This window comes from Galeopterus variegatus, unplaced genomic scaffold (genome assembly GCF_000696425.1).
Source record: "Galeopterus variegatus unplaced genomic scaffold, G_variegatus-3.0.2 Scaffold7086, whole genome shotgun sequence".
Lineage (NCBI taxonomy): Eukaryota > Metazoa > Chordata > Mammalia > Dermoptera > Cynocephalidae > Galeopterus > Galeopterus variegatus.
This window is the reverse complement of record NW_007733197.1, coordinates 71,743-96,093: the sequence shown is the minus strand read 5'-3', so window position 1 is coordinate 96,093 and position 24,351 is coordinate 71,743. Positions and strand designations below refer to the sequence as shown.

The 24,351-nt window shown below is 39.9% G+C and overlaps 2 protein-coding genes across 2 annotated transcripts in view; one reads left to right on the top strand and one right to left on the bottom strand.

Moving 5' to 3' along the window:
- LOC103607077 (putative ATP-dependent RNA helicase TDRD12) overlaps positions 1-20,627 on the top strand; it is a gene marked incomplete at its 5' end in the record, with an annotated part of 35,420 nt that extends 14,793 nt beyond the window's left edge. The window contains 12 exons of the mRNA XM_008591626.1: positions 1,669-1,889; positions 4,175-4,274; positions 10,015-10,202; positions 10,954-11,164; positions 13,107-13,199; positions 15,220-15,392; positions 18,025-18,134; positions 19,241-19,304; positions 19,391-19,504; positions 19,588-19,741; positions 19,830-19,896; positions 20,439-20,627. Coding sequence (XP_008589848.1) covers positions 1,669-1,889; positions 4,175-4,274; positions 10,015-10,202; positions 10,954-11,164; positions 13,107-13,199; positions 15,220-15,392; positions 18,025-18,134; positions 19,241-19,304; positions 19,391-19,504; positions 19,588-19,741; positions 19,830-19,896; positions 20,439-20,530 — 1,587 coding nt within the window. The remainder of the gene's footprint in view (positions 1-1,668; positions 1,890-4,174; positions 4,275-10,014; positions 10,203-10,953; positions 11,165-13,106; positions 13,200-15,219; positions 15,393-18,024; positions 18,135-19,240; positions 19,305-19,390; positions 19,505-19,587; positions 19,742-19,829; positions 19,897-20,438) is intronic.
- The window catches only part of SLC7A9 (solute carrier family 7 (amino acid transporter light chain, bo,+ system), member 9), a 44,109-nt gene continuing 38,637 nt past the window's right edge, over positions 18,880-24,351 (bottom strand). Inside the window, exons 13-14 of the mRNA XM_008591624.1 lie at positions 23,707-23,799; positions 18,880-19,435 (exon numbers count right to left, since the gene is read on the bottom strand). Of these exons, the coding sequence (XP_008589846.1) occupies positions 23,720-23,799 (80 nt within the window). The 3' untranslated portion in view covers positions 18,880-19,435; positions 23,707-23,719. The remainder of the gene's footprint in view (positions 19,436-23,706; positions 23,800-24,351) is intronic.

The window sequence follows — 24,351 nt, the reverse complement described above, 5'->3', positions numbered from 1 at the left end:
TTTCACTCCCTGAAGCTCTGATAGGAGGCCTGGCACTGGTGGAGGAGCCAAGTGGGTGGAACCAGCCTTTCCACTGAAGCAGCATTCCCCACGGGGAGCAGTGCTGGATAGTTTTGGCATAGCGTTAAAGAGGTCCAATTCATGAAGAAATCCAACATTTTCTGTACTCTACTTGAGAAGATAACAGTAAAAAATATTATTGTATAGCCAGAAAAACCAAATTGGCTAAATATTTATTAAATTTAATCTCATTTTGTATACATTAATGCTAAAATGTAGAAACAAAGCCAAATACAGAATAGTAGTAAATCCATCTTTTTGCAAAAATGGACCAGAAGGTGTAGTGTTAAAACCCCTTGTTGACAATGGTACCATGTGTTGTTTGTATACATATACATGTATGTATGAATTATTTAAAAAGGAAGGAAAATAGTTTTAGCAAAATGTTTGTTTCACTGAGTGAGTTTTTAGATATAAACTAGAATTTTGCGAACGTTTATTTAAGTTCACAATTATGTTATTCTCAGGAATTACTGGATCAGTGAGATAATGCCCTCACAGATAATTTAAAGTGTTTTGCATTTATAATTACTGATGAAACAATTGCTTTCATGTTTGTGTTACTGACTGTGAACTGTGGCCTCTTTGGTTTTATCTTTAGGTATTAGAAAGCAGTTCAATGTTTTGTTTGAAAATGCATAAAGAAATAGTTTTTAATTTAAAAAGTGTTTTAGAAGAGTGGAAGAAGAAGTTAAGTTCTGGCTCTCACACTGTATTAGGTAAGTGTTTTAATTTCTACTTACATGTAGAGAAGGCTGAGCTAATAGGAATTATTTCTTCAATTCATTTATATATCTCATCTCTAGATTTTTCCTTATTTCCCACATTTATTGAGAATTTGTTAGTAATGTTAGTTTCAAAATGAAAATTAACCTCCACTGAGATTTTGATGTTGACGTGAATCTAGGTGCCCCTAGGGCTGTCGGGTAAGTAGGCAGTGACCCTTAGTCCAGACATTCTCCCCAGAGTTCTCTAGCTTGGGATCACCATCGTATACACACATATATATAGGGCATATGTATTTGTGTGTGTGTGTGTATGCATGCATGCATATGTATATACCTCTGATGAAACATGGTCATAAATAACAATGTATAAAATAAGTGAAAAATATATGGGCAGCCAGGATTTGTAATAGATATTTTCCAGCTAAAAGGGAGACTACTTTTCTCTGGAATTTAATCACTGGGGCTGTGGCATTTTGTGGAAAAAAATTGGAAAGACATTTCTTTGCATCTAAAAAGTAAAATGCAATGCAGAAACGTACTGCAGTATATTGCTTGTTAAAGGAGGTTCAGTAAACTCCAGCTCATGTGAAATTGTTGGAATCTTTTTCTCCAGCCTTAACTGACGATTGCATACCACTGTTGGCCATCAGCGATGCCACATGTGTGATTCACTTCAGCTTCCCTTCATCGCCAAAAATTTTTGGTGGACGGCTATATTGCATGTCTGATCATTTTCAAAGTTTAACTGAACAGGTTTGATTAATTTTTATCTTCAATATTCCACTGGCATTTTCTGTGTAATGACAAATTCAGAGTCCATAAGCGTTCCTTATTTAGACTGGTATGGATGATCTACTTCTTTTGTTCACCCAATTTTAAGGGCTCTCCTGCAGAACAGGGAGATAAAAAAACCAAATCCATCCTGCTGCTGACAGAGAGAAATGCAAGTGATGCAGTTGGGGTCCTGCGCTACTTGGAGCGAGCAGATGCCAAAGTTCCACTGGAGCTGTATGAGTTTACTGCAGGAGTTCTGGAAGCCAAAGAAGATAAAAAAGCCAGAAGGCCTCTTTGTCCCTATCTTAAGGCTCTCGGTTTTTGCAAGTAAGCCAGTGTTCTTTTTTAAAAATTGAAGTATAACATTAGTAAAGTGCACAGATGATAAGTACACAGCTTGATGAATTGTTGCATACCTGTCACACCCACCCATGTAAACCACCACCCAACTCTGAGGGGGCACCCCAGAGATTCCCTGTCATTCTTCCTGAAGTGTCCCACCCCAGAAATAACCACCTCTGGAGAGCTGTCAACACTGATTTTGCTTGTTTCTGAACTTTATGTAAATGGAACTCTTTTATGTATGTACTCTTTTCTGTCTGACTTCTTTCCCTCATCCTAATATCTGTGACTTTTGTCTATGTTGTTGTGTGTATCTATATTTTTAAAATTTATCTTGTGGCACAGTATTCCATTGTATGAATATATCATAGTGTACACTCGTGTATCCATTCTCCTGTTGACGGGTCTGCGGGTTGTTTGCAGTTTGCAGTTGTTATGTATGAAGTTGCTATGAACACCCTTGTAGTGTCTTTTTGTGGAAGTAAGCACCCGTTTCTCTTGGATATATAATAGAGAGTGAACTGGTTAGGTCAGGGGTTAGGCATATGGTTAACTCTGCCAAAGTGGTTGACCATGTTACAGTCCTGTCAGTAGTGTACAAGTGAGTTTGAGTTGCTCTGCATCCTCACCAACACTTAGTATTCATGGGTGTGTAGTAGTAAACCATTGTGATTTTGTTGTTGTTTTTAAACCATTGTGATTTGAATTCATGTTTCCCTAATGATCAGTGATGTAGAATATCTTTTCATATGTATGTGGGACACTTGACCATCCTCTTCTTGTGAAGTGTCTGTTCAGGTCTTTTGTCCATGTTTTAAATGGGGGTGTTTATCTTTTTCGTACTGCTTTGTGGTAGTAATTTATATACTCTAGGTGTAAGTGCTTTTTCTGATACATACGTTGAGAATATTTTCTCCCCATCTGTGGCTTGCCTTTTCACTCTTAATAGTCTTTTGATGAACAGAAATTCTTAATTGTTATTCTGGAAAAAAATTATAGAATGTTTTCATGACTTCGAAATAGGCAAATATTTCATATATAAGGATATTCATCAGAAGGCTATTAAGAGTGAAAAAGCAAACCACAGATGGAGAGAAGATATTCTCAATATATGTAGTTACTTTTTTGTACATCCTTATACTGAAATATTTGCCTATTTCAAGGTCATGAAAACATTCTCCTGTAATTTCTTCTAGCATCTTTATAGTTTTAGCATTCACATTTAGGCCTATAATCCGTATTGAATTAATTTGTATCTATAGTGTAAGATACAGGGTGAGGTTTGCTTTTTTCCATATGGCTAATCATTTGCTCCAGCATCATTTACTTAAAACATCATTCTGTTTTCACTGAATTAGTGCTTTGACATAAGCCAGGTGATAGTAAATGCAGTCCATTTTTGGACTCTGTTCTGTTACATTGGTCTATTTGTCTATCCTGACACCAATGTGGTACTACACTTTCTTAAGCACTGTAGCTTTATAGTGAGTCTTGAATCTGGTGTAAAGTCCTCCAACTTTGCTCCTCCTCAAGGTTGTTTTGGCTATTTTAAATCTATTTCATCTCCGTATACATTATAAAATAGGCTTGTCAATTTATTCTAAATCCCTCCTGGAATTTTGATAGGGACTGTATTGATTCTATAGATCAAATTGGAGAGCATGGATACTTTACCAGTCATGGGGTCCCCTCTAACTGGTCCAGACACAGTGGGTGGCTGAGGCTGGGGCCTATGTGTCTGATATTTATCTACTGGGTTGAATTTAATTTTAATATAACTGTTGATGTTAACTTTTTTGAAATATGGTACATTAAACAGGTTATTAGCAACAATTTCCATTATTCCTTTAAGTAGAATATTAACTTTTGAAACAAACTTCAACTATTTCTCAGTTTCAAAGTAACATTATAGTTAAGGAATGGCTTCTGGTTTAGAGGTTAACTGACCTTTATTGTGGATTATGGTGATGTGTATCTGATTCATAGTCTTTATTTTGGAAGTGTATTTTGTTCATTTACATAATGCATTTAAGAATGTCTGCAGAAATAAGGAAGTAACCCTTTCCTTTAAGTCTATTCAGTGTTAATTAAATTTTAGAATTCTTTTTCACTTATTTATGTATTGTTAGTGTCATCTGAAAAATTTAATATGGTTACCTAACTTTTAAGGTGTTTTTGAATAAAAGTTCTCTGACTTGGGTTGTAGATTAATTTTCTGAAGAATGCATAACAATCCATGTTAACAGTTTTTTTGTTTTTTTTTTTCCCAGAAACAAAAGGATCTGTCCTGACCGACACCATATTAATCCAGAAATGGACATGCCAAGGAAATTGTCCAGCCAAGCTCTACCAATGTTTGGATGCATTAAAGTAAGTTCTGTTAAAGATTCTTTTATCCGGTGATTGATGGTCATTTTAACGAACATCTTTTTTAAGCAGCAGAATCTGAGTAGAATATAATTATGACTTCCGGTGGTCAATATTAACGTACCACCATTAATTGGACAATAGGCACGGGTCCTTATAAGCTGTCTTAATTCAGGCCCCCATTTTATTTATAAAACCAAGATCAAATTGGGTAAATGGATGACAGTTTAGGGATGTTTTTAGTTATGTTTTCAGGAAAAAAGTTGTTTCCATTTGGGGGCTATTAAAAATAATGCAGTAATTATATGATTTTTTTTTTTAAAGATTACTGGTAAGGGGATCTTAACACTTGATTTGGTATTGTCAGCACCACGCTCTCCCAAGTGAGCCACAGGCTGGCCCTATATGATTCTTTTCAAAACATTCATGATTATTTCTTAAAGAAAATTCTGAGATACAGATATAATTGATGAATTAAAATTCTGTTATTTTTTTCAAATCCTTTTTAAGGCATGATCTGTTGTGTTAGCTTCCTAGGCTGCTGTAACAAATTACCACAAAGATGGTGAATTAAAGCAACGCAAATTTATTCTCTCACAGTTCTGGAGGCCAGAAGTCTGATATCAAGGTGTCGGCAGGGCTGTGCTCCCTCTGAAGCCTCTAGAGGACGATCTGCTCCTTGCCTCTCCCAGCTTCTGTTGACTCTATGTGTTCCTTGGCATGTCTCAGCCTGTAGCCACATCACTCCAGTCTCTGCCTGCAGCTTTTCATTGCCTGTTCCTCTTCTCTCTCTGTCTCTTATAAAGGACACTTATCACTGGATGGAGGGCCTGCCCAGATAATCCAGAAAGATCTCCTCATCTTGAGATACTTGATTACATCTGCAGAGACCCTTTTTTTCAAATAAGGTCACAATCATAATGACCTTGGGAGTTAGGATATGGACATATCTTTTTGGGGGGGGCACTATTCAACCCACTACAGTTTTCATTATTAAAGTAATTTTTTCTTTAATTTCTAATTCTTTCCTGAGTTCTATCACCTAATTTCTAACTTTTTCTAATTCTGATTTATATTATTCTTTTATATCATATATCATTTTCTTAATTTAACAAGAAAAAAGGCAGCTTGTTTTGAAATTGAAGGTTACAATTTTGATCTGTTTTGTGGATACATCTTTCTCATGGCTTTCATTGTAAGAACTGTTATTCTGCTCTTTACATTTTTTAATTACTTCATTACATTTTATTGATGTTGTTATTTATTTTGTTATTTTATTATGATGTAGTATGGATTTGATCTTGATAATTTGCTATTGCTTATTTTTAGATAAATTTTGTTTTCCTTTGATTTTATTCATTCATTCATTCATTTAACATTTACTCATTTATTATAAAGGATATTACAAAGGATACAGATGAAGAGATGCATAGGGTGAGGTGTGGGGAAGGGGCTCGGAGCTTCCGTGCCCTCCAGGAACCCTCAGTGTTCAGCTGTCTGGAAGCTCTTTCCTTCACTTTTAGAGGAGGTGTGGGTCAGTTTAACTTCTAATTTCACAGAGTTCCCATTTCTGTTGTTTATGTGTTGTGTAAAAAAAAAAAAATGTGGTGATATAGTGTCTGAGAGTTTTGAGATTTCCTCACTCTGTTTTCTTCCCCCACTTTTATCTGCCTTTTCTCTTTCTGCATCTCTCTTATCCCTGCAGGGACAGTTTAGAGATTTCACAGGGGCTCCAGCCCTCACCCACTGTTGGAGCACATTGCCCATCAGGTTTTCAGTGAATGACTGTTGCATCTTTTGGAGTTCTCTGTTCTCGGGTCCATCAGATGCTGTATTGCTTCCCTCTGCTTCTTCCTACCCATGTGTAGAAGTCATAATTATATCCTATTGGGATTCTGCCACTTAAAAAAATAAAACATGTTCATTAAAATGACCATTAATCATTGGGCAAAAGGATCTGCATGTTACTTGAAGACCTTGTAGATGTCGGTGGTTTTTGCTTATCTGCTTTTTGTTGTTGTTTTTTAAATTAATAGATTTTAATTTTTAGAGCATGTTTAGGTTTATAGAAAATACAGAGTTCCCATAAACCCTTCCACCCCCACACAGCCTCCCCTATTATTAACATCTTACATTAGTATGGTACATTTGTGACAATTGGTAAGCTAATATTGATACACTATTATAAACTAAAGTCCATAGTTTACATTAATGTTCACTCTTGCTATGGTGCGGTTCTGTGTGTTTTGACAAATATATAATGACATGTATGATGTATATAATCCATATATCTGTGTGATTATAGTATCATACAGAGTAATTTCACTGCCCTAAAAATCCCCCATGCTCCACCTATTAATCCCTCTCCCTTTTCCCCAGAACTCCTGGTAACCACTGATCTTTTTACTGTCTTCATAGTTTCGCATTTTCCAGGATGTTACATAGTTGGAATCATATAATACGCATCCTATTCAGACTGCCTTCTCTCACTAAGTAATGTGCATCTAAGTGTCCTCCATGTCTTTTCTTGGCATGAAACCTCATTTCTTTTTAGTTTGAAATAATAGTCCATTGTCAGGGTGTATCAGTTTATTTATCCATTCACCTACTGAAGGACATCTTGGTGGCTTCCAAGTTTTGGCAGTTATGAATAAAGCCACTGTAAACATTCACGTGCAGGATTTTATGTACGCATAAGTTTTCAGCTCATTTGGGTAAATACCAAGGATTGCGATTGCTGGATCATATGGTAAAAGTATGTTTAATTTTGTAAGAAACTGCCAAACTGTCTTCCAGCATGGCCGTACCTTTTTGCATTCCCAGCAGCAGGGAGTGAGAGTTGTTGCTGCTGCACAGCCCTGTCAGTGCTTGGCATTGTCAGCATTGTCCTACAGATGTGCAGTGGTACCTCATTGTTTTAGTTCGCAGTTCCCCAGTGGTGTAGGATGTTGAGCATCTTTTCAGCACCGCACTCTCCCGAGTGAGCCACGGGCCGGCCCAGAGCATCTTTTGATATGCTTATATGCCATCCGTATGTATTCTTTGGTAAGGTGTCTAGACATTTTAATCGGTTTGTTCATTTTCTTATTGTTGAATTTTAAGAGTTCTTTGGATATTTGGGATACCAGTCCTTTATCAAATATGTGTTTTGCAAAAATTTTCTCAAGTCTTTGGCTTGTGCGTTCATTCTTTTTACAGTGTCTTTTACAGAGCAGAAGTTTTAATTTTAATCAAGTCAACTTACCAATTTTTTATTTCATAGATTGTGCTTTTGGTGTTATCGTAAGTCTTTGCCAAACCCAAGTTCAACTAGATTTTCACCTATATTGTCTTCCTTATCTGCTTTTATTTTGGCGTCCATGGGGATATTTTTTCCAACTGTTTTTTTATCCTTGGTTTGGGGTTTTGCCATCTCACTGCTCTGTCTTTATGTGGGAATTCAGAGAGACTGAAAAACTGATACTTCGTTGCCACCACCTTCCCAGAGCCCTTCTAACCAAATCTCTTTTTAAAATCAGCTATATTGCGGTATAATTTACATATGATAAAAATCACTATTTTTAAGTGTATAGTTAGTTGGGTTTTGATAAATGTATACAGTCATGTACCCACTACCACAATCAACATATAAATATTTCCATCACTACAAAAGGTCTCTCCTGTCCCCTTGCTAACTCCCCATGGGTGGGTGGGGGCGACTGTGTGGGTGGGGCCACATGGGCAGCTGGATGATTGGGCCCTGGTGGGCAGGTGGGGCTGGGCTAGTGGCCAGGTGGTTGTGGTCACACAAGTGGCCAGGGCCATGCAGGCGGTGTGGGCCATGTGGTGGGGTTTGCTGTGCAGATGAATTCCTGTGTGGGGAGGAGGACCACTGCTCTGGGCCTAGACAAGACCACCGTGGAGGTGGTAGGGGTGGGCTGGGGCAGGAGCAGGAGGAGGATTACCACTGGGAAGTACTCACAGCCAAGCAGATTCTTTCCACCACAAGTGAGAACTCCTGGCTGATCCTGGTGTCAGAGACATGGGGCAGCTGCAGCCGTGTGCCTCTTTCTCCTCTGCACCACACTGCTTGGTGCCCCACAGGGTCTTCACCAGGCTCCCACTGCCCTCCTACACTCTCCCACCAGTGTGTCCCCTGTACTTAGCTGTCCATTCCTTTGTCTTGTCCCTTTCTGTGGGAGGATCTGTTGGGCACCTCTAGCCATCATCTTGCCCCACCCTCCTTCTCTCTGTCATTTTTCTTTGTGCATCTTTTAAAAATTTTGTTATTGGCATATATATTATGCCCTGCCCATTTCTTATAATATTGTAGTGGGCATTTTCATCCTCAGTACCACCTCGTGTTCAGTGACAGCCATCACGGAGTGGCCTAATGTCTGGAATGCCAGACCGTGGAGGGCTCTAAGCATAGGGGAGAAGACTCCATTTACCAGCACTCCCCAGGAGAAGACTGGGTCTGAGATAGGAAGGAGTACAAAACTCACTGCCTGTGGTGGGGGCAGGCAGAGTAAGCTCTGAGGGTTTATTGTGGCAGCTTTCTACTTGGTGCTGGAGAATGGCTGGCTTGATTACCATCGTAGATTGTTCCCCATCCTTTTAGGGTTGCATTCCCATGGGGATGGTCAACAAGGGACATGTAAGTAAGAAGATGACTCTATGTAGTGACAAGTGCTATGAAGAGGATGGAGTGCAGTGAAGTACTAGAGAGTGTCCTGGTGTAAGTGTGCCAGGGGGACAAGTGGCCCTTTGGAAGTTATAAGCAGGGAGGAACTCTCTGAAGAGTCGACCCAACTGCACTGAGGCCCAAGTGATAAAAAAGATCCAGTTGTGGGAAGATATGGGGAAGAATATTGTGGGCAGAGGAAGCAGCAAGTCCAAGGCCCAGAGGCAGTAGTTCCTGGGGTGTGTTCGCAGGCAGGACAAGGCTCACTGGCAGTGAGAATGCGAGAGTGGCAGGTAATGAAGTTGGAGGGGGCCGCAGACGAGGCTGTCAGCCTCTGAGACCCCACACCTTTTTTGATCACAAGGAGCGACCTCATCCCTGCCTACCTTGGTCCCAGTCAGCACTGCCCTTTCCCCCTTCCCTACAAGCAGCTACTTCTCACTCCTGGCATCTGCTCTGGGCAGCCAGGGCTCCTTGCCTTAATGCAGGTTGTTTAGACCCTCTGTCTGAAATGCCTCCTCCATACTTTGGCTAACATGTGGGCACCAATATTCCCTCTCACACACTGACATTCCCACTAGCAGGCCAGTATCATTGCATACCCTTACCTGTGAAGAGTTGTCTTCTTGAATGCACACTGCTATGGCTTATCTATCCACTTCTGGGTTGCTGGGGTCCCTGTAGGACATGGTTTTCTCTGTGGTTGATATACAGTAAGCTCTTAAAATGCTTCTTGTACATGAAAAAAAGATCAGAAGGGGCTCAAGAGACAGCTGTGTTGTTTTAAGAAGAATTTTTTTGAAAGTGCAGTTAAAAAGTAAACAAAGGAACACTTATACCTAATAATGAAATTTTAAAATAATGAAAATTGCAAAAAAATCTTCCTTAAAATGAAGTTATAATTATTGGTGAATATGGTAAGATACTTATTTTGTTTTGGTTTTTAGGCCAGCTTACCAGTTTATTTATTTTTAAATACCTATTTGTATGCTTTTGGTTTGCAGGTCAAGTGCTTATTTCTGCAGGTACAGTGAGCGTATACATCTTTGGTTTAGATTTTGTTTACTGTGTATGTTTCAGATAATACCTTTTTATATTTCGAATGCAACAAATTACTTTGGTCGTATAATTGATAAACATGTGGATCTTTGTGCAACTCTGAATGCTGAAATGAATGAGTATTTTAAGAATTCCAGTAATAAAACCACTGTTGAAAAGGCGGAGAAGTTTGGATTATATGGATTAGCAGAAAAAACACTTTTTCATAGGTAAAGTCTATTTTTATTTTATCTCTAAAGTTGTGAAGCATAAGATAACTTTAAATGGCATTGAATTTCTATTTTTACCTCTGTCTGTTTGACTGAGTGTATATGTACTAAACCTGGCTGCCTTCCAATGTCCCCCTGACACCTGGTACAGTTCTATGCGTGAAACTCTACCCAAGATTCCTGAGCACAGAGCACAGTGACAGTGTAACTGCAGACGTTTATTGAGCCGTCACTATGAATGACATACACATTCATCTTTAACTAATTTATTTCTTTCAAATTCCTGTAAAATGGGCGCCATCCCCATTTTACAGATAAGCAAACTGAGCCTTGGCAATGTTACATAAGTTGTCTAACGTCAGCTCACTAAATGGCACAGTGTCCAGCCCAGTCAGTCTGACTCACTCGCTTGTTTGCACCTACCTCCCTTGAAGCCACACCCATGTCACTTTGTGATAGCCTTGATTCAGAAATGCTGAAACTTTAATTTGCTATGTTAATTTTTATTATGTTGTCATATAAAGGGATTTACTCTATTCAAAAGTACTACATGTTTTTATACTTATGTATACTTTAAATAATCCACCTCTAAGTGCTTTCAAAGGCCTTAGTTTTTAAATTTCTAGTGTAGAGTAAAAATCATGCAGTTTAGGAGTCTTTTGTTTGTTTTCCATTTAACGGGTACGTTGAGGCAAAGATTATTTCCTTTTTGGAATCTCTGTGTTAAACTGACGCCGCCATTGTTCCCCAGGGTTCAGGTGTTGGAGATGAGCCAGAAAGAAGACACTTGGGTCCTGGATAATGTCCTTGTAAAGTTCATAGATGAAGGCAGGACTGGACTTGTCACAAGAGGCCAACTGTTGCATCTCCCAGAAAACTTCCACACTCTTCCCCCACAAGCTGTGGAGTTTATTGTTTGTAGGGTGAAACCTGCTGACAATGAAATTGAATGGAATCCAAAGGTGAGTTTTTTGGCTTTTTATGTTTTGTTAACTTTTAGTATATATTTCAAATGGAATATACAGAGAATCGAGGCTTATTTGAATTTGAAGTATTGAGTTTAAGCAAATTGCTTCATGTTCCTAGGCAGTTAAAGCATAGTCTGCTTAGATCCTTGCGGGTGCAGGAATGTACCAACTGCCACTCGTGCATAGAACCCAGCTGTGAACCCTCAGAGAGATGCTGGGTGTCCTTCACACTGTCACCATTGTCTCTACTGCTTACAATTTTAGAATTGGCATAAAATAGGGATCGTGGTAAAATAAATTAGCTATCAGCATACAGAGATGAAATAGTATAAGCACCTACAAAAATGGGTACCACAGCCAACGTGGAGCTATAGGTGATAGATGTTCTCTGGAGAGGCCAGGAAATTCCACTGGAGTTGAGAGGATGGACAAGGAAGGAAAGATGGAGGCCAGATAAATTTCCAAAGAAAGGGACGTTTCCCCTGGGACCTGTGGGGTAACTAGGATATCACCAAATAGAACGGTTAAGGCACTGAAGGGAAAGAAAACTACCTGTGCCAAGGCACAGAGCACAGAAGAGTGGTACCAGTGGATTCAGTTGAGGATGGAAAGGCTCAGCCCTTGCCGACCAGGTAGAGGCCAGCCAGAAAGTCCTGTTCATTACTGCAGCAGTGAGTCATGTTCATGATGATGGTCCTGATTGTTCAAGGAAGAATCAAAGGAAGGTGAAATTTTGTGTAATCTGATTAATGAGATAGGAAATAAACCATTGCAATTGGCAAAGTAAAAACAATGTGGGTTATAAGCAAGGTTAAACATTATCCAGGTATAAACCAAGTGAATGTGTCCATGAAATAGGATAAATACACAACCTCATTGTTGTGAATTTAGTAAAAATTTTTATCCTTTATCAAATAGTCTTTTTCCTTTGTGTAGTAAGTGTTTACGGAGTGTCCACTGTGTGCCAGGTGCCATGCTGGGTTCTGGGAATTTAGCTGGCAGCAAGAAGGTCATGGTCTTTGTCCTCAAGACACATTTGGTCTATAAAGATGATTGATGACAAGTATTCCTTGAAGAGCAGCCTTCTGTAGAAATGGGGAAAAGGGGCCGGCTCGTGGCTCACTCGGGAGAGTGTGGTGCTGATAACACCAAGGCCCCGGGTTCGGATCCCATATAGGGATGGCCAGTTCGCTCACTGGGCGAGCGTGGTGCTGACAACACCAAGTCGAGGGTTAAGATCCCCTTACCGGTCATCTTTAAAAAAAAAAAAAGAAATGGGGAAAAGTTCTCCTGTGTGTAATCTTCCAGATTCATTTACAAAGTTCAAGGGAGATAGAAGCAATCTGATGACAATGGGCAGCCTCCCTTCTGTTCTGCTTTATTGGTGTTACAACATGCATGAAAGAATGGCTGGACAGGTCTTAGCTGCTGTGACCCTTCTTGAGTGGAAAACAGTTACATGCTCAGGAGAGAGAACACAAACGACCAGGGTCCCTCAATTCCAATGTTGGATTACAGAGTGGCTCCATCACCATGACATCCTCTGGAGCAGCAGGAACAACTTTCACTTCACTGTCATTGAGCTTTCAAAGGAGTAAACATCCATACTTTAAAGACAGGTTGATGGTTGTTAGAGGAGATGGGGGACACATGTCCACAGTGGGAAAGTACTGAATTAGGAATCCAGAGACACGGACCCTGACCCATTCTTGGAGCTCACCCGTGCGAGGCCTCACGCAGGTTCCGGCACCTTCCTGCATCTGTCCTTATTAAGCTCTTCTGTTGCCCCTGTCCACAAAAGGGAGATGATGGCCTCATAGCCTCAGAGGGTCCTCGGTAGTCTCAAATGCATGGCATAGTTCCCAAATTATATAACATATACAGTATAAGATATTTTGTTAAGTCCTCAGATAAATAACTTAAGTGCTTTTATCAGGTTACTAGGTACATTCATCATAAAATTGTTGGAAAATTGCATGATGCAAAAGTGGTATTGGCTTTGGGAAATACGGTTTGGATTGATCCAATGGTAAGTATGCAGTTTTCTTAAAAAAAGAAATCTCTTTGAATGGGCCCCTAAAATAATCGAAATTATTCTAAAGTGATGCTTGAATAACTGTTTGCTTCACAGAAATGGAGGCTTATTGGTGGCTCTGTGTTAGGAAGAGGTGTTTTTCATGTTATTTGGGTCATGAATTGGTTCTGGTTTGGTTTTTAAGGGAATATTTTATGTCATAATGTGGTGCACACATGCATTTGTGTATATGACACACACACTTGCATACAACCAAAGCTTCGTGAAACTATCCTTACTGCATGTGACATCCTTTAATATTTACATTTCTATTCTATTTCATGTTTTCAACTGTTGATCATGAACCATTGTCGATCTCACAGAGAGGCCCTGGGTCAATGACTGCTGCAAGAGTCCCCATCTTTTCTAGTTTGTAAGTGATCCTAAAGATGTGGGACATGACCAGTAATATTGAGGAGTCCAGTCCTCAAGCATTCAAAGATAGGTTTTATCACATTCATAATTTCTACCTTGTTCATTCACCAAATATTTACTGAGCACCTACTATGTGCTAGGACCAGTACTGCACACTTGGGTTCCACCTGTGAATGAAGCAGATGAAGACTCCTGCCCTGTGGAGCTGACCTGGGGGGAGGGGTGGTGAGTGTGAGACAAGGACATGTGAGTGAGGGCGCCTCTGTGCCTCTTCCTGAGGCTGGCACCGTCCCCTGCCTGTCTGCCGCCAAGAACCCTACTTTTCCATTCAGAATTTTGCTGCATTAGACTTAAATCTTAATTATTATGATTATTTATAAGATTTAAAGGAATTCAGTTCATACAAACTGTTTTGCTGAAAGTTATTTTTATAAGGTTGGCAAAGCTTTAACACTTTAAACGGGGAGTTTGGATATAAGATTTAAGGTAAGAGAAAATGGTTTTTAGAGGAGAAAATAAAGATTACCAGTGTAAACAAATGAAGAGATTTGGGGGTCTTAGTTGATATTTTAATAGTATTGTAGTTGTTCTTTATTGGAGAAAAATGGAAACTTTATTAAGCAGGGATTTTTTTTTAACTATAGCTAAAAAAAAAATTTAAAAAAAAAAAAAAAAAAGGCCCTGGCTGGTTAGCTCAGCTTGTTAGAGCATGTTGCTGATAACACCAAGGTTAAGGGTTCAGATTTCTGTACCAGCCAGCACCAAAAAAATTTTAAAGAAATAAAACTATAGCTAAAGAATGAAGCAAAAAAGAAAACCTACCTGGCAGATATGTCTCCACATCTCCAAAGTGTGTAACAGTGTCCACTGGCATACTAAAAGGAAAAGAGACCCCCCACATTTGCCTTCTCCAGTTCAGTCCCCAGTTTGATTGGAGAAAGGCTCGTCTGCACAGTCCCAGATGGGAACACTTTTCCAGGATTCACTTAGGAAGGTACCCCAGACAGTGCCAGCCTGGCCCACCCCACCCCCTGACATGGAAGGGACATTTAGTCCTGTATCCACACCCTCCATCAACAGGAATTGGACTGTTGCAGATTTTCATGTTTTACTTAATTTTGTATAAATTGAAATGGACGAGAATGTTTTGGTTGCAGAGAAGACAAGTGGAGGATTTTGTCCAGAACACAGGATTTAGGGCCTTGGCATAGGCCCTTTCTGGGCATGTGGGGACTCTGAGTCTTAGGATCCTCCTTGTTAGTAGAAGTAAAGGTTGTTGATTGAGAATCAGAACAAAATAGAATTTTATGTTTGGTTACAGCATTACAGATTGGACTCAACTAGAGATTTTATTTCAGGGTTTGATCTTGTCCCCACCCCACACCTGGTCATATTTCTGTGGTGGGGCCTGAGCTTTGGAAGATTCTGATGTAACCTTGGTTATGAAATGATCCAGATGCTGCCATGAGAAGCCCTTGCACATTGTGGCCTGTGCCAAAGTGCATGAGACATTGCAGAGAGAGATTGAGAGGCCATGTCAGATTGATTCAATTAAAATTCAAAGTGTGATTCCTGCAAATGTTTTTTTCTTTGATTCAAGGTGCACATTACAAAACTTTCAAATTTGAAAACTTCTATCATTGATTATAATGTTCGAGTTGAAATTTTGTCAATGGGAATGGGCATTGATAATCCAGAACATGTAGAACAATTGAAAAAATTATACAAAGAAGCTAAAATGCCAGCTTTTGAAGAAAGCTTAAGCCAAACCCTGTAAGTAGATTTTCATCTTCCTTTTGGAAGAGGTGTTTTATGGAAATAGAAGTCACAAAGGTTAAGGACATTTTTTAATGAAAGTAGAATAGTTTAACGAGTTTCCTGTTTCCATACTCAGCTTTAATAATTACCAAGATTTGGGCAATCTTTTTTATCCATACCCCAATCCATACTCTTGTTTTTGGTGGAGTATTATAAGACAAAACTCAAATATCTTATTTTAACTGTATCTCTTGCAGAAAGGATTTTTAACTTTTTATTGCAAATAGCACACAGACAGAAAAGTGCACACATCATAAGTTTGATGGGGTTTCTGAACACACGCCCATGTAACCAGCTCCAGATCAAGAAACAGACATAACTTAGGGCCTCCTCCTGCCTTCCAGTCACTCCCCTCCCCAAGAGGAGCCATTTTCCTCATGTGGAAAAACATAGATGGGTTTTCCCTGGTTTTGTACGTAGCAGTTTGTGAAATTAATCTATATTTAGATTATAAGTGCATGTGGCTGTAGATGTAAACTGTCATTGCTACAGAATGTTCTTTGTATGAATATACCATAATTTGTTTACCCATCCTATAGTTGACTGGAGAAATATCCAGTTTTAGGTTACTTCAAGTACTGGTGGTGCTTTAAACATTTTCCTACATGTCTTTTGGTACACTTAAAAATATATTTCTGGGCCGGCCCAGTGGCGCACTGCTATAGTGCGCCGCTTGGGAAGCGCGGCGGCGCTCCCACCGAGGGTTCGGATCCCACACACAGACCGGTTCCCGCTCACTGGCTGAGCGAGGCGCAGGGGCAACACCGAGGGCTGCGATCCCGTTGCCGGTCCCGGTCCGGTACGGGGGCGACACTGAGGGTTGCGATCCGTTGCCGGACACGGAAAAAGACCAAAAAAAAAAAAATACATATATATATATATATATATATTTCTGATGGAATGGAATTGCTAAGTCATAATTTGAACTATTGCCCAAGTTTTTTCCAAAATAGTTGTACCTGTTTACACTCCCATAAGCAGTGTATATGAGAGATTATGAAAGTCACTCTGAGAAAGTATACTGGCAACCCCCACAGGGGGAAGATGGGCACAGCACTTGTGTCCACCACAGGATTTGTATGGTAGTCCCCCCTTATCTGCAGGGGATACATTCCAAGACCACCAGCGGATGCCTGAAACAGTGCTAGTACTGAACCCTGTGTATACTATGTTTTTTTGATCTGATAACCAAGACAGCTTGTAAGTGACTAATGAGTGGATAGCGTGTAAAGTGTGGATATACTGGACAAAGGCATATGGTGCTAATCATAATCCCAAAAGACAGTCCTGAATGCCAGAATCCTGAATGTTGAAATCCCAAAGGATCAAAATTCCTAAAGTCTAAAATCCCCAAAATCACAATCCTGAAAGATCAAAATCCCAAAAATATAATTCTAGGAAAAAATAATTTTAAAAAATTCTTTAAAAGAAAAATTTTTTAAAAGGAATTTACTTGAGAAATTTTGAAAAAGGCCACTTTACACAATAAAATAGGCAGTAATATACATATTTTTGCAAGCATAAGTAGACTCCTCCAGGTACATGAGGAGTCTTCAAAAAGTTTATGGAAAGATTTGTATTATCTTTCAATCTCATTTGTCCATGAACTTTTTAAAGTACCTTTGTACTAATGACAGTCACACAGTTATATATATATTTGAGCCAAAATCTCAAGAAACTTTATTTTTCATAAATGCAGATGTATAAAAAGGACATTCCTTCCCCAGCATATGGGTTTCAGGATTTTAGCATTTGGGATTTTAATCTTTCAATTATTGTGATTTGGGAGATTTTAGATATTAGGAATTTTGATCTTTTGGGATTTTAACATTCAGGATTATGGTGTTGGGATTGTGTCTTTTGGGATTATGGCCTAAACCCACAAATGTGGTTACCTGCTCAAAGAACCAAAAGAATAACACAACTTAAAATTTTTAAAAGAATGAGGTGGCCCTCTGTGCTGATATGAAGTAGTCCCTAGCCAGTTATTAAGTGTAATACACAAGGGGCAGCACACTGAATTTAGTAGGTTCCCATGTGTTTAAATGTGTGTGTGTGTGTGTGTGTGTGTGTGTGTGTGTGTGTTTTAGATAGAGAGATGTGGATGTCAACTTTTGAATTTCTATACAAAGAGTATTTCTAGAAGTAGACCCAAACTGGTAACAGGGGTGGTCTCTGGGAAGATGGCCTGAGAGACTGGGGCAGGGGAGGAAGAGAAACTGGCTTTTTGCTTTCTGCCCTTTTATTCTGTTTGAAGTGGGTAGCAGTGCGTGTTGTTATTCTCGAAGTTGAGTGAATTTGGAAGATTATTTTGGTAAATGAGTTAGTACCTTTCTTTGATAATATGTGTCAGTCATCCACTGTGTGCTTGATGTGAGGGCCACAGCAGTGAGCAGAGCTGACTGGCCCTGCCCTGGTCCTCTGTAAACGAGGTATCAGCTGTATGTGGATCTGACTCCAGGGTGACAAGCACTCCCCAGTCCTTCATTGCCTGCCTTCCTCTTCTCTCTGGGAAGTTCTCGAAGACAGCCAAACTGCCTGAGTGCCTCCCAAAGCCCAGGACTTAACCTGCACCTCTTCTGTCCAGGGCACCTCCTTCAGCAGATGCTGCTGCTTGTCTGCAGAGCACACACCAAGAGGATGGGGGTGAAGAAAGAGAGGTGGACTCCAAGACAAAGTCAGAAGACCCAGAGTCTGGTTGGTATATGTTATTTAATAAATAGTTACCTTTAAATCAATCATGTTTGTAAATTTTCTAAGGTTTAGACTTGCCACTTTGAGACGAAATATAGAGGTGACACAAACTGATGTTACCTGTATTTATTTTTGACAATTCAGCTTCCAAAGTTTGTTTTTTGCAATTGTTTTCCTTTCTGTTATTTGAGGTATAACATATATCCAGTGAGGTGCACAGATCTTAAGTGAATAGCTCATCAGAGTTTTTACACATGTATATGTCCATTAACCACATCCACATCAAGTTGTTGAATGTTTCTAGTACCCCAGCAGTCTCCGTTCTGAGTGACCACTATTCTGATTTCTGTCACCATTAGTTTTGCTGAATTAGAAGCAGATAGCATATACTCTTGTGGCTTTTTTCAATCAACATTATGTCTGTGAAATTCATCTGTATTGTTGCAAGTAGCAGTAGTTTTTCTTTATTGCTGAGTTGTAGTCCGTAATATGAATATAGCACAATTGTTTGTCTACTGGTAGATGTTGGGTTGTTTTCCATTTGGGGCTGTTGGATTAAAGCTGCTATGAACATTCTAGTTCAAGTTTTTGGAGAGAAGCTCAGATGTTTTAGATTGAGAAGTTTAAATTGGATTGTTTTAGAAACTGTGATGTTCTTAGTTGCCTCCTTAGCTCAGTAGGTAGGTTGTCAGTCTCAGAAAATGTTATGTTCGGCGTTTGTTCCTAGTGCATATTGGCTGCTGCTCTGGAAGTCATCTTTGGTGGGGTCCTGGCAGCACCAAAGAAGCCTGAACATTTGTGTCTTGTGGCCAGCAACTGTAATACAGTTCCTCTTCAAAAGAGTAACTTTAATTTCCTGATTGTTTAATTTCAATATTTGTCAAAGCCTGTTTTTATTTTAAAATATTATGATAGTTTCACTAAGTGATGTGCATTTTAATTTTTTCTACTTGTTCTTTGCAACTGGATACTTGGGTTACTGTGAAACTTATACTCTTTTGTGAGTAATTCCTCATCTAAAAATTGTATAAGGTGCAAAAAAATATATATGTAAATACATTATGGAGTTACCTACAATTAACCTGTAGGAAAATTTGATTTTTGTACAGAAACTTTATCTGAAAACACTGGAGATACTTCCATTAGCACAACTACCCAGCCACATCTGAAAAGGTATGTCCATCACTGTTGGAGAATTGACTTCCCTTGATCAGTGAATAAATGCTGACGAATATACAAGCTGTTTTCTTTCCTTCTAGCTTCCACCCACAAATAAAGTGGTTCCAAAAAGATGATGTCGTCATCTTAAAGATAAGAATAAGGAATGTAAAAGATTACAAATGTAAATACTTTAGAGACAGAGTCATTTTCAGGTAGGTTTATATATATATCTTATAAAATAGAAATAATTTCTAACATTTTAAAAGGCTGACTTTATTTCTTTTTATAAACCTAGTGCCTGGGTGGGAGACAAATTTTACTTGGCTGATATGAACCTGCAGGCCAACATAATAGAAGATGACTGCAAATGCATAATTAATAATGATGAACCTATAATCACTCTTGCAAAAGAGAGAAGGGAATCTTGGAATAGCTTACTCAAACAGAGGGTGAGTTGGAATGAACTCTGGCTGGCTGGTCGTAACACCCTGGGTATGTTATATTAATTCATTTAATGTAAACTATTATATTGAACAGAATCCTAATGTGGCTTTTGATTTTGATCACTGGGAAGACTGTGAAGAGGACAGCCACTTCTCCAAGGGTAAGATGCTGAGCACCCACACCGGGGGCAGGGGGGGGGGGGGTAGGTCCTGAGGGGGGGGGGACATAATCACTCAGTCAGCTGATTTTAGGGATTCAGCCTTTCTGGAAATGGGCTGTGGGGGGGGGGGGGGGGGTGTAGGTCCTGAGTGGGGGTGGACATAATCACTCAGTCAGCTGATTTTAGGGATTCAGCCTTTCTGGAAATGGGCTGTCAATATAAAGCCCTTGGAAATTAGTTCTCTCTTTGTGGTTGATCCTGGTGCTAAATGTTCTGGTTTGAGTACTTAACCCTTGGTTATAAATACACCTTCTTCTAACACTTTTATAGGTATTCTTCCTAGGAGAATAATTTACTTATAAGCAGAGAAATTTTACCTCCTCATTTCTTGCCTTAAATAATGCAAATATGAAATAAGTTGCAAGATAGATAGACGAAAACCCAACTGATTTTTTTCTGCGTTGACCAAAATAATAGGGGGTGGGGGAGAGATTTGCTAATTGGTTTGTACTTAACCCATGTTAAATATCTAACTCTTCTAGTTATAAATTCTAAAAACCTGTCCCACAAAGTAGCTGAGGTGGTTGAAAACAGTAGCACGACTTCGGAGGATTACGAAAGTGATAGTGAATGAGAATGTGAATTAAATCCTGAAGAGTGGCCAGAAGACTGAACAAGAATGGATGTTGCTATGAGACTGAAAGTTAAGAAAACAAGTGGTCATATCCAAACCTTTTTCGCCTCAAGGATAAATTATTACAAAGTGTCATCTTGTGGCACTGGGATTGGTAATGGTGAGAAATTCTTAGTAGATTTAAAAATAGGCTAAGAAGGGCCGGCCCGTGGCTCACTTGGGAGAGTGCGGTGCTGATAACACCAGGGCCAGGGGTTCGGATCCCATATAGGGATGGCCGGTTCGCTCACTGGCTGAGCGTGGTGCTGACAACACCAAGTCAAGGGTTAAGATCCCCTTACCGGTCATCTTTAAAAAAAAAAAAAAAAAAAAAAAAAAAAAAAAAAAAAAGGCTAAGAAGACTGTCAAAGGAGGGTGGAAGCAGAAGAAACAAAAAGTGGTGTTGCGACACGAGCCCAGACTGTGCCTTCCTTCCTCCACGTTGCCTCTCACCGCTCTTCCTGACACTCGAGCCTGAGTGATGGAGAGCAGACTGTGGTGTTGGGTAATGAACTGTAGTAACTGGAGTTAGTCCACTCATTTTTCTTACATAGACCTACATTGGGTACATTGCTAAAAACCTGGTCTTAACATATAAATTGAGGTTTCTGTCTTACAAATTCATATTCAGCAACTGAAGACCCTTTCAGCCATGAGTTAGTTGGGATTCAACATAGCCCATGTGTACTAATACTTTCAGTATTCTTAAGATATTGAAAGCTACTAAGACTAAGTTTACTTCTTATGAAGAGATAGTCCAAGGATAAAAATGGGATTGCCTCAGCAAGACCCAGAACTTTCTGGAGGTGATGAGACTACTGGTTCTAAATGACCCCCTGGGCCTGCAGAGTCCTGGACAAAGGGGACAAAGTTGTCTTTTTAGTGGAAACTTAAAAGGACCTGTGCAGTGCCAGGGGGTAAGCCTCCGAGCACACATTGTTGGGTAAGGCTGCAGCACCTATGGTCACCAACTTTTTTAGGAGGAGTGTATCATCATTACCACTTACATGTAGCCATGTAGGCTTTTCATGCTTTGGGTTTCTTCATTGAAAAAGTTAGAAAGCTGGGCCGGCCCGGTGGCGCACTGGAGAGTGCGCCGATTGGGAGCGCGGCGGCGCTCCTGCCGAGGGTTCGGATCCCATGTGGAGACCGGTTCCCGCTCACTGGCTGAGCATGGTGCGGGCGCAACACCGAGGGTTGCGATCCCGTTGCCGGTCCCCGGTACGGGCGCGACACCGAGGGTTGCGATCCCTTTACCGGTCAGTAAAAAAGACAAAAAGGAAAAAAAAAAAAGTTAGAAAGCTGAGCTATTGGGAAATTAAAACCCTACACTCTTCCTCAATATCAGTGTGTCAGCTTCACCTAGAAATGGAAAAGAACTTTGATAGAACATGACTGTTGAGTGACTGCCCCAAGATCTTCATTTTTTATATATATGTCAGAATGCCCACATGCCCAAGTTTATGTATGTCCCAGGTATACCCAGTTTACTAGAGGTAAACTCTGTCATCAAGCTGTCCCGTGAGCAGGGATGGATCACACTCTTGCTCTCAGTTTCCTCATTTGTAAAATAAGATAATCAGCTCATTGCACGGCTTGGCCTTGCTTTGGGGAGTGCCAACAGAGTGCTGCTAGATCGGGACATTTTTTTCTGTGCAGTGGCTCTGTGACAGGTGGTCAGACCACTGCCCTCCAGTGGGAGGATGTGGTGTCCAGCCTGGACAGCTGCTAAGAACACATCCTTGCTGCTGCTGTGACACTCATTGGTTGACTGGCAGGTGTCAGATTGGCCCATGAAGTAAGGTGGTGATTTTCCTTTTTCTTGCCTAAGTTGGGCAGGCTCTTCAGGAAGTAGAAAGTTCTGGTGTCTTTGCTGGCAAAGGTTTTGACTCTGTGGAGCTCTTCTTAATGTCCTTATTTAGTTTCTCTAGATGTGGCTCTTGCTCCTGTTTGGAGGTGGTGAAGTCAGTGACAGAGCCTCCTGAGGTGCACTGGCTCTCTGATGCCCTTGTGGCCTGCCTGTGAATGCTGCTGCTCTTCAAGCTTAGTTGTGTTGAGTCTCTTTTGTAAGACACAGCACACAATAATAGCAAGTAAGAGAGCTGCATGAATATGCGTTTCCCATGTACACGTGGTGGGGGTCCTGCTCTCATAGAAGACGTGATGCCCATTCTCTGTGTACTTCACAAACAGCTTGATGAAAATATTGAGGGAGGAAGGATATGTTTAAGTCTCAATTTTTTTCCCCAGGCATTCAATTTTCTAATATTTGAAGCTCTGAATAACATTTTGTAGGACATAGGATGCTGACAGTGTAAACAATTAGCAATTGGTTTTCTGTACTGCTATTAATATGTACTGATTTCATGTTTTGGGTAAATTTCTGAAATGCAAGGTAAAAGTACTTTTGTAGATGCTTCTAAAATTGCTCACACACTTTGTGGTGTGAATGTCTTTTGTGATTTATTATTAATAAAATTTCAGTGTTTTCACAGAAATGTTACTTTTTACATTTTTCAAACAATATTTTCCCTGAGTACCAAATGCAAGATAAAATGTTATTCACCACACTTTCTGGTTTGACTAAAATGCCCGTGAAGGCTGTAGGGAAGGCAGTGATGCTGACCACCGACAGAGGTGACTCTTGTTCACACACAGGCTGCAAGTGGTGCTGGGTGGACAGTCACCTTTGCAGTGGGACCTTGTCATTCAGCCTGGCATAGATGTATGTCACGGGTTAAATACCAGGGTGGCAGTACTTTTGGGGTGGGGGAAAGTAGAGAGTAAAACATTTGTACTTAAAAATCTTTATCAATCAAAGCAAAAATTTCACCAATTCTGTATAAAACAGTAGACTATTGATTATTGAGTTTAAAGAACAGTATTTAAGTAAATGTGATGTGCCCCTTGTTAAGTAGTTGCCACTCTAATGGTGGTAGTTTTTATTCTGCCCTTACCTAGCCACCAGCCTTCTTTTAGGTGACATCTTTACCTGATAACTTTACCAGAAACTTGTCACTTCTCCTGTTTGGAACCCCACACACAGAATTAAGGATATCTAAAAATAACAATATTATAAACCTCTGAGAGCATGTTAAGAAAAAAATCAGTAAGAAATAACTACAAATACTGCTTACAAAAATAAATTCATCACAGTTTTGACTTGGCTTCAGGGTCTTCCTCTGGTGGGACCACTTCCATTAGCATCTGAAGGTGCATGGTAATAGGCTCTAGAATAAAAACCAATAAGAGCAGTTAGAAAAACGTAACGAAGCTTCACCATGGTTGTTGGTGAGCAGTGATATTTGTTCTTATTCTTTGGTGATGTGTCACCTCTTAGACCATGTGCTCAGAGAACAGCTGATACTTAGAGTTAATCAGAACCATCCTGGTAACTACACTGGTTCTTTGGAGATAAGTTATTTCCATTAAAGAATTAGGAACCTGCTAAATATTTTACTGCTACCAAATATCTGCATTATAGGGAAAATATGAATGACTCAATTATGTGTATATATTTTACTCCCACTGACCAAAAGTTGACTATTTAGTTTGAAGTCACTAAGATTGTACTCTGTTTAAAATAGATTGTTCAACAAAAAAAAGGAAAAAAAAAAAAAAAGGGCCGGCCCGGTGGCACACTGCTACAGTGCACCGCTTGGGAGTGTGGTGGCGCTCCCGCTGAGGGTTCGGATCCCACATACAGATGGCCGGTTTGCTCACTAGGTGAGCGTGGTGCTGACAACACCAAGTCAAGGGTTAAGATCCCCTTGCCGGTACTA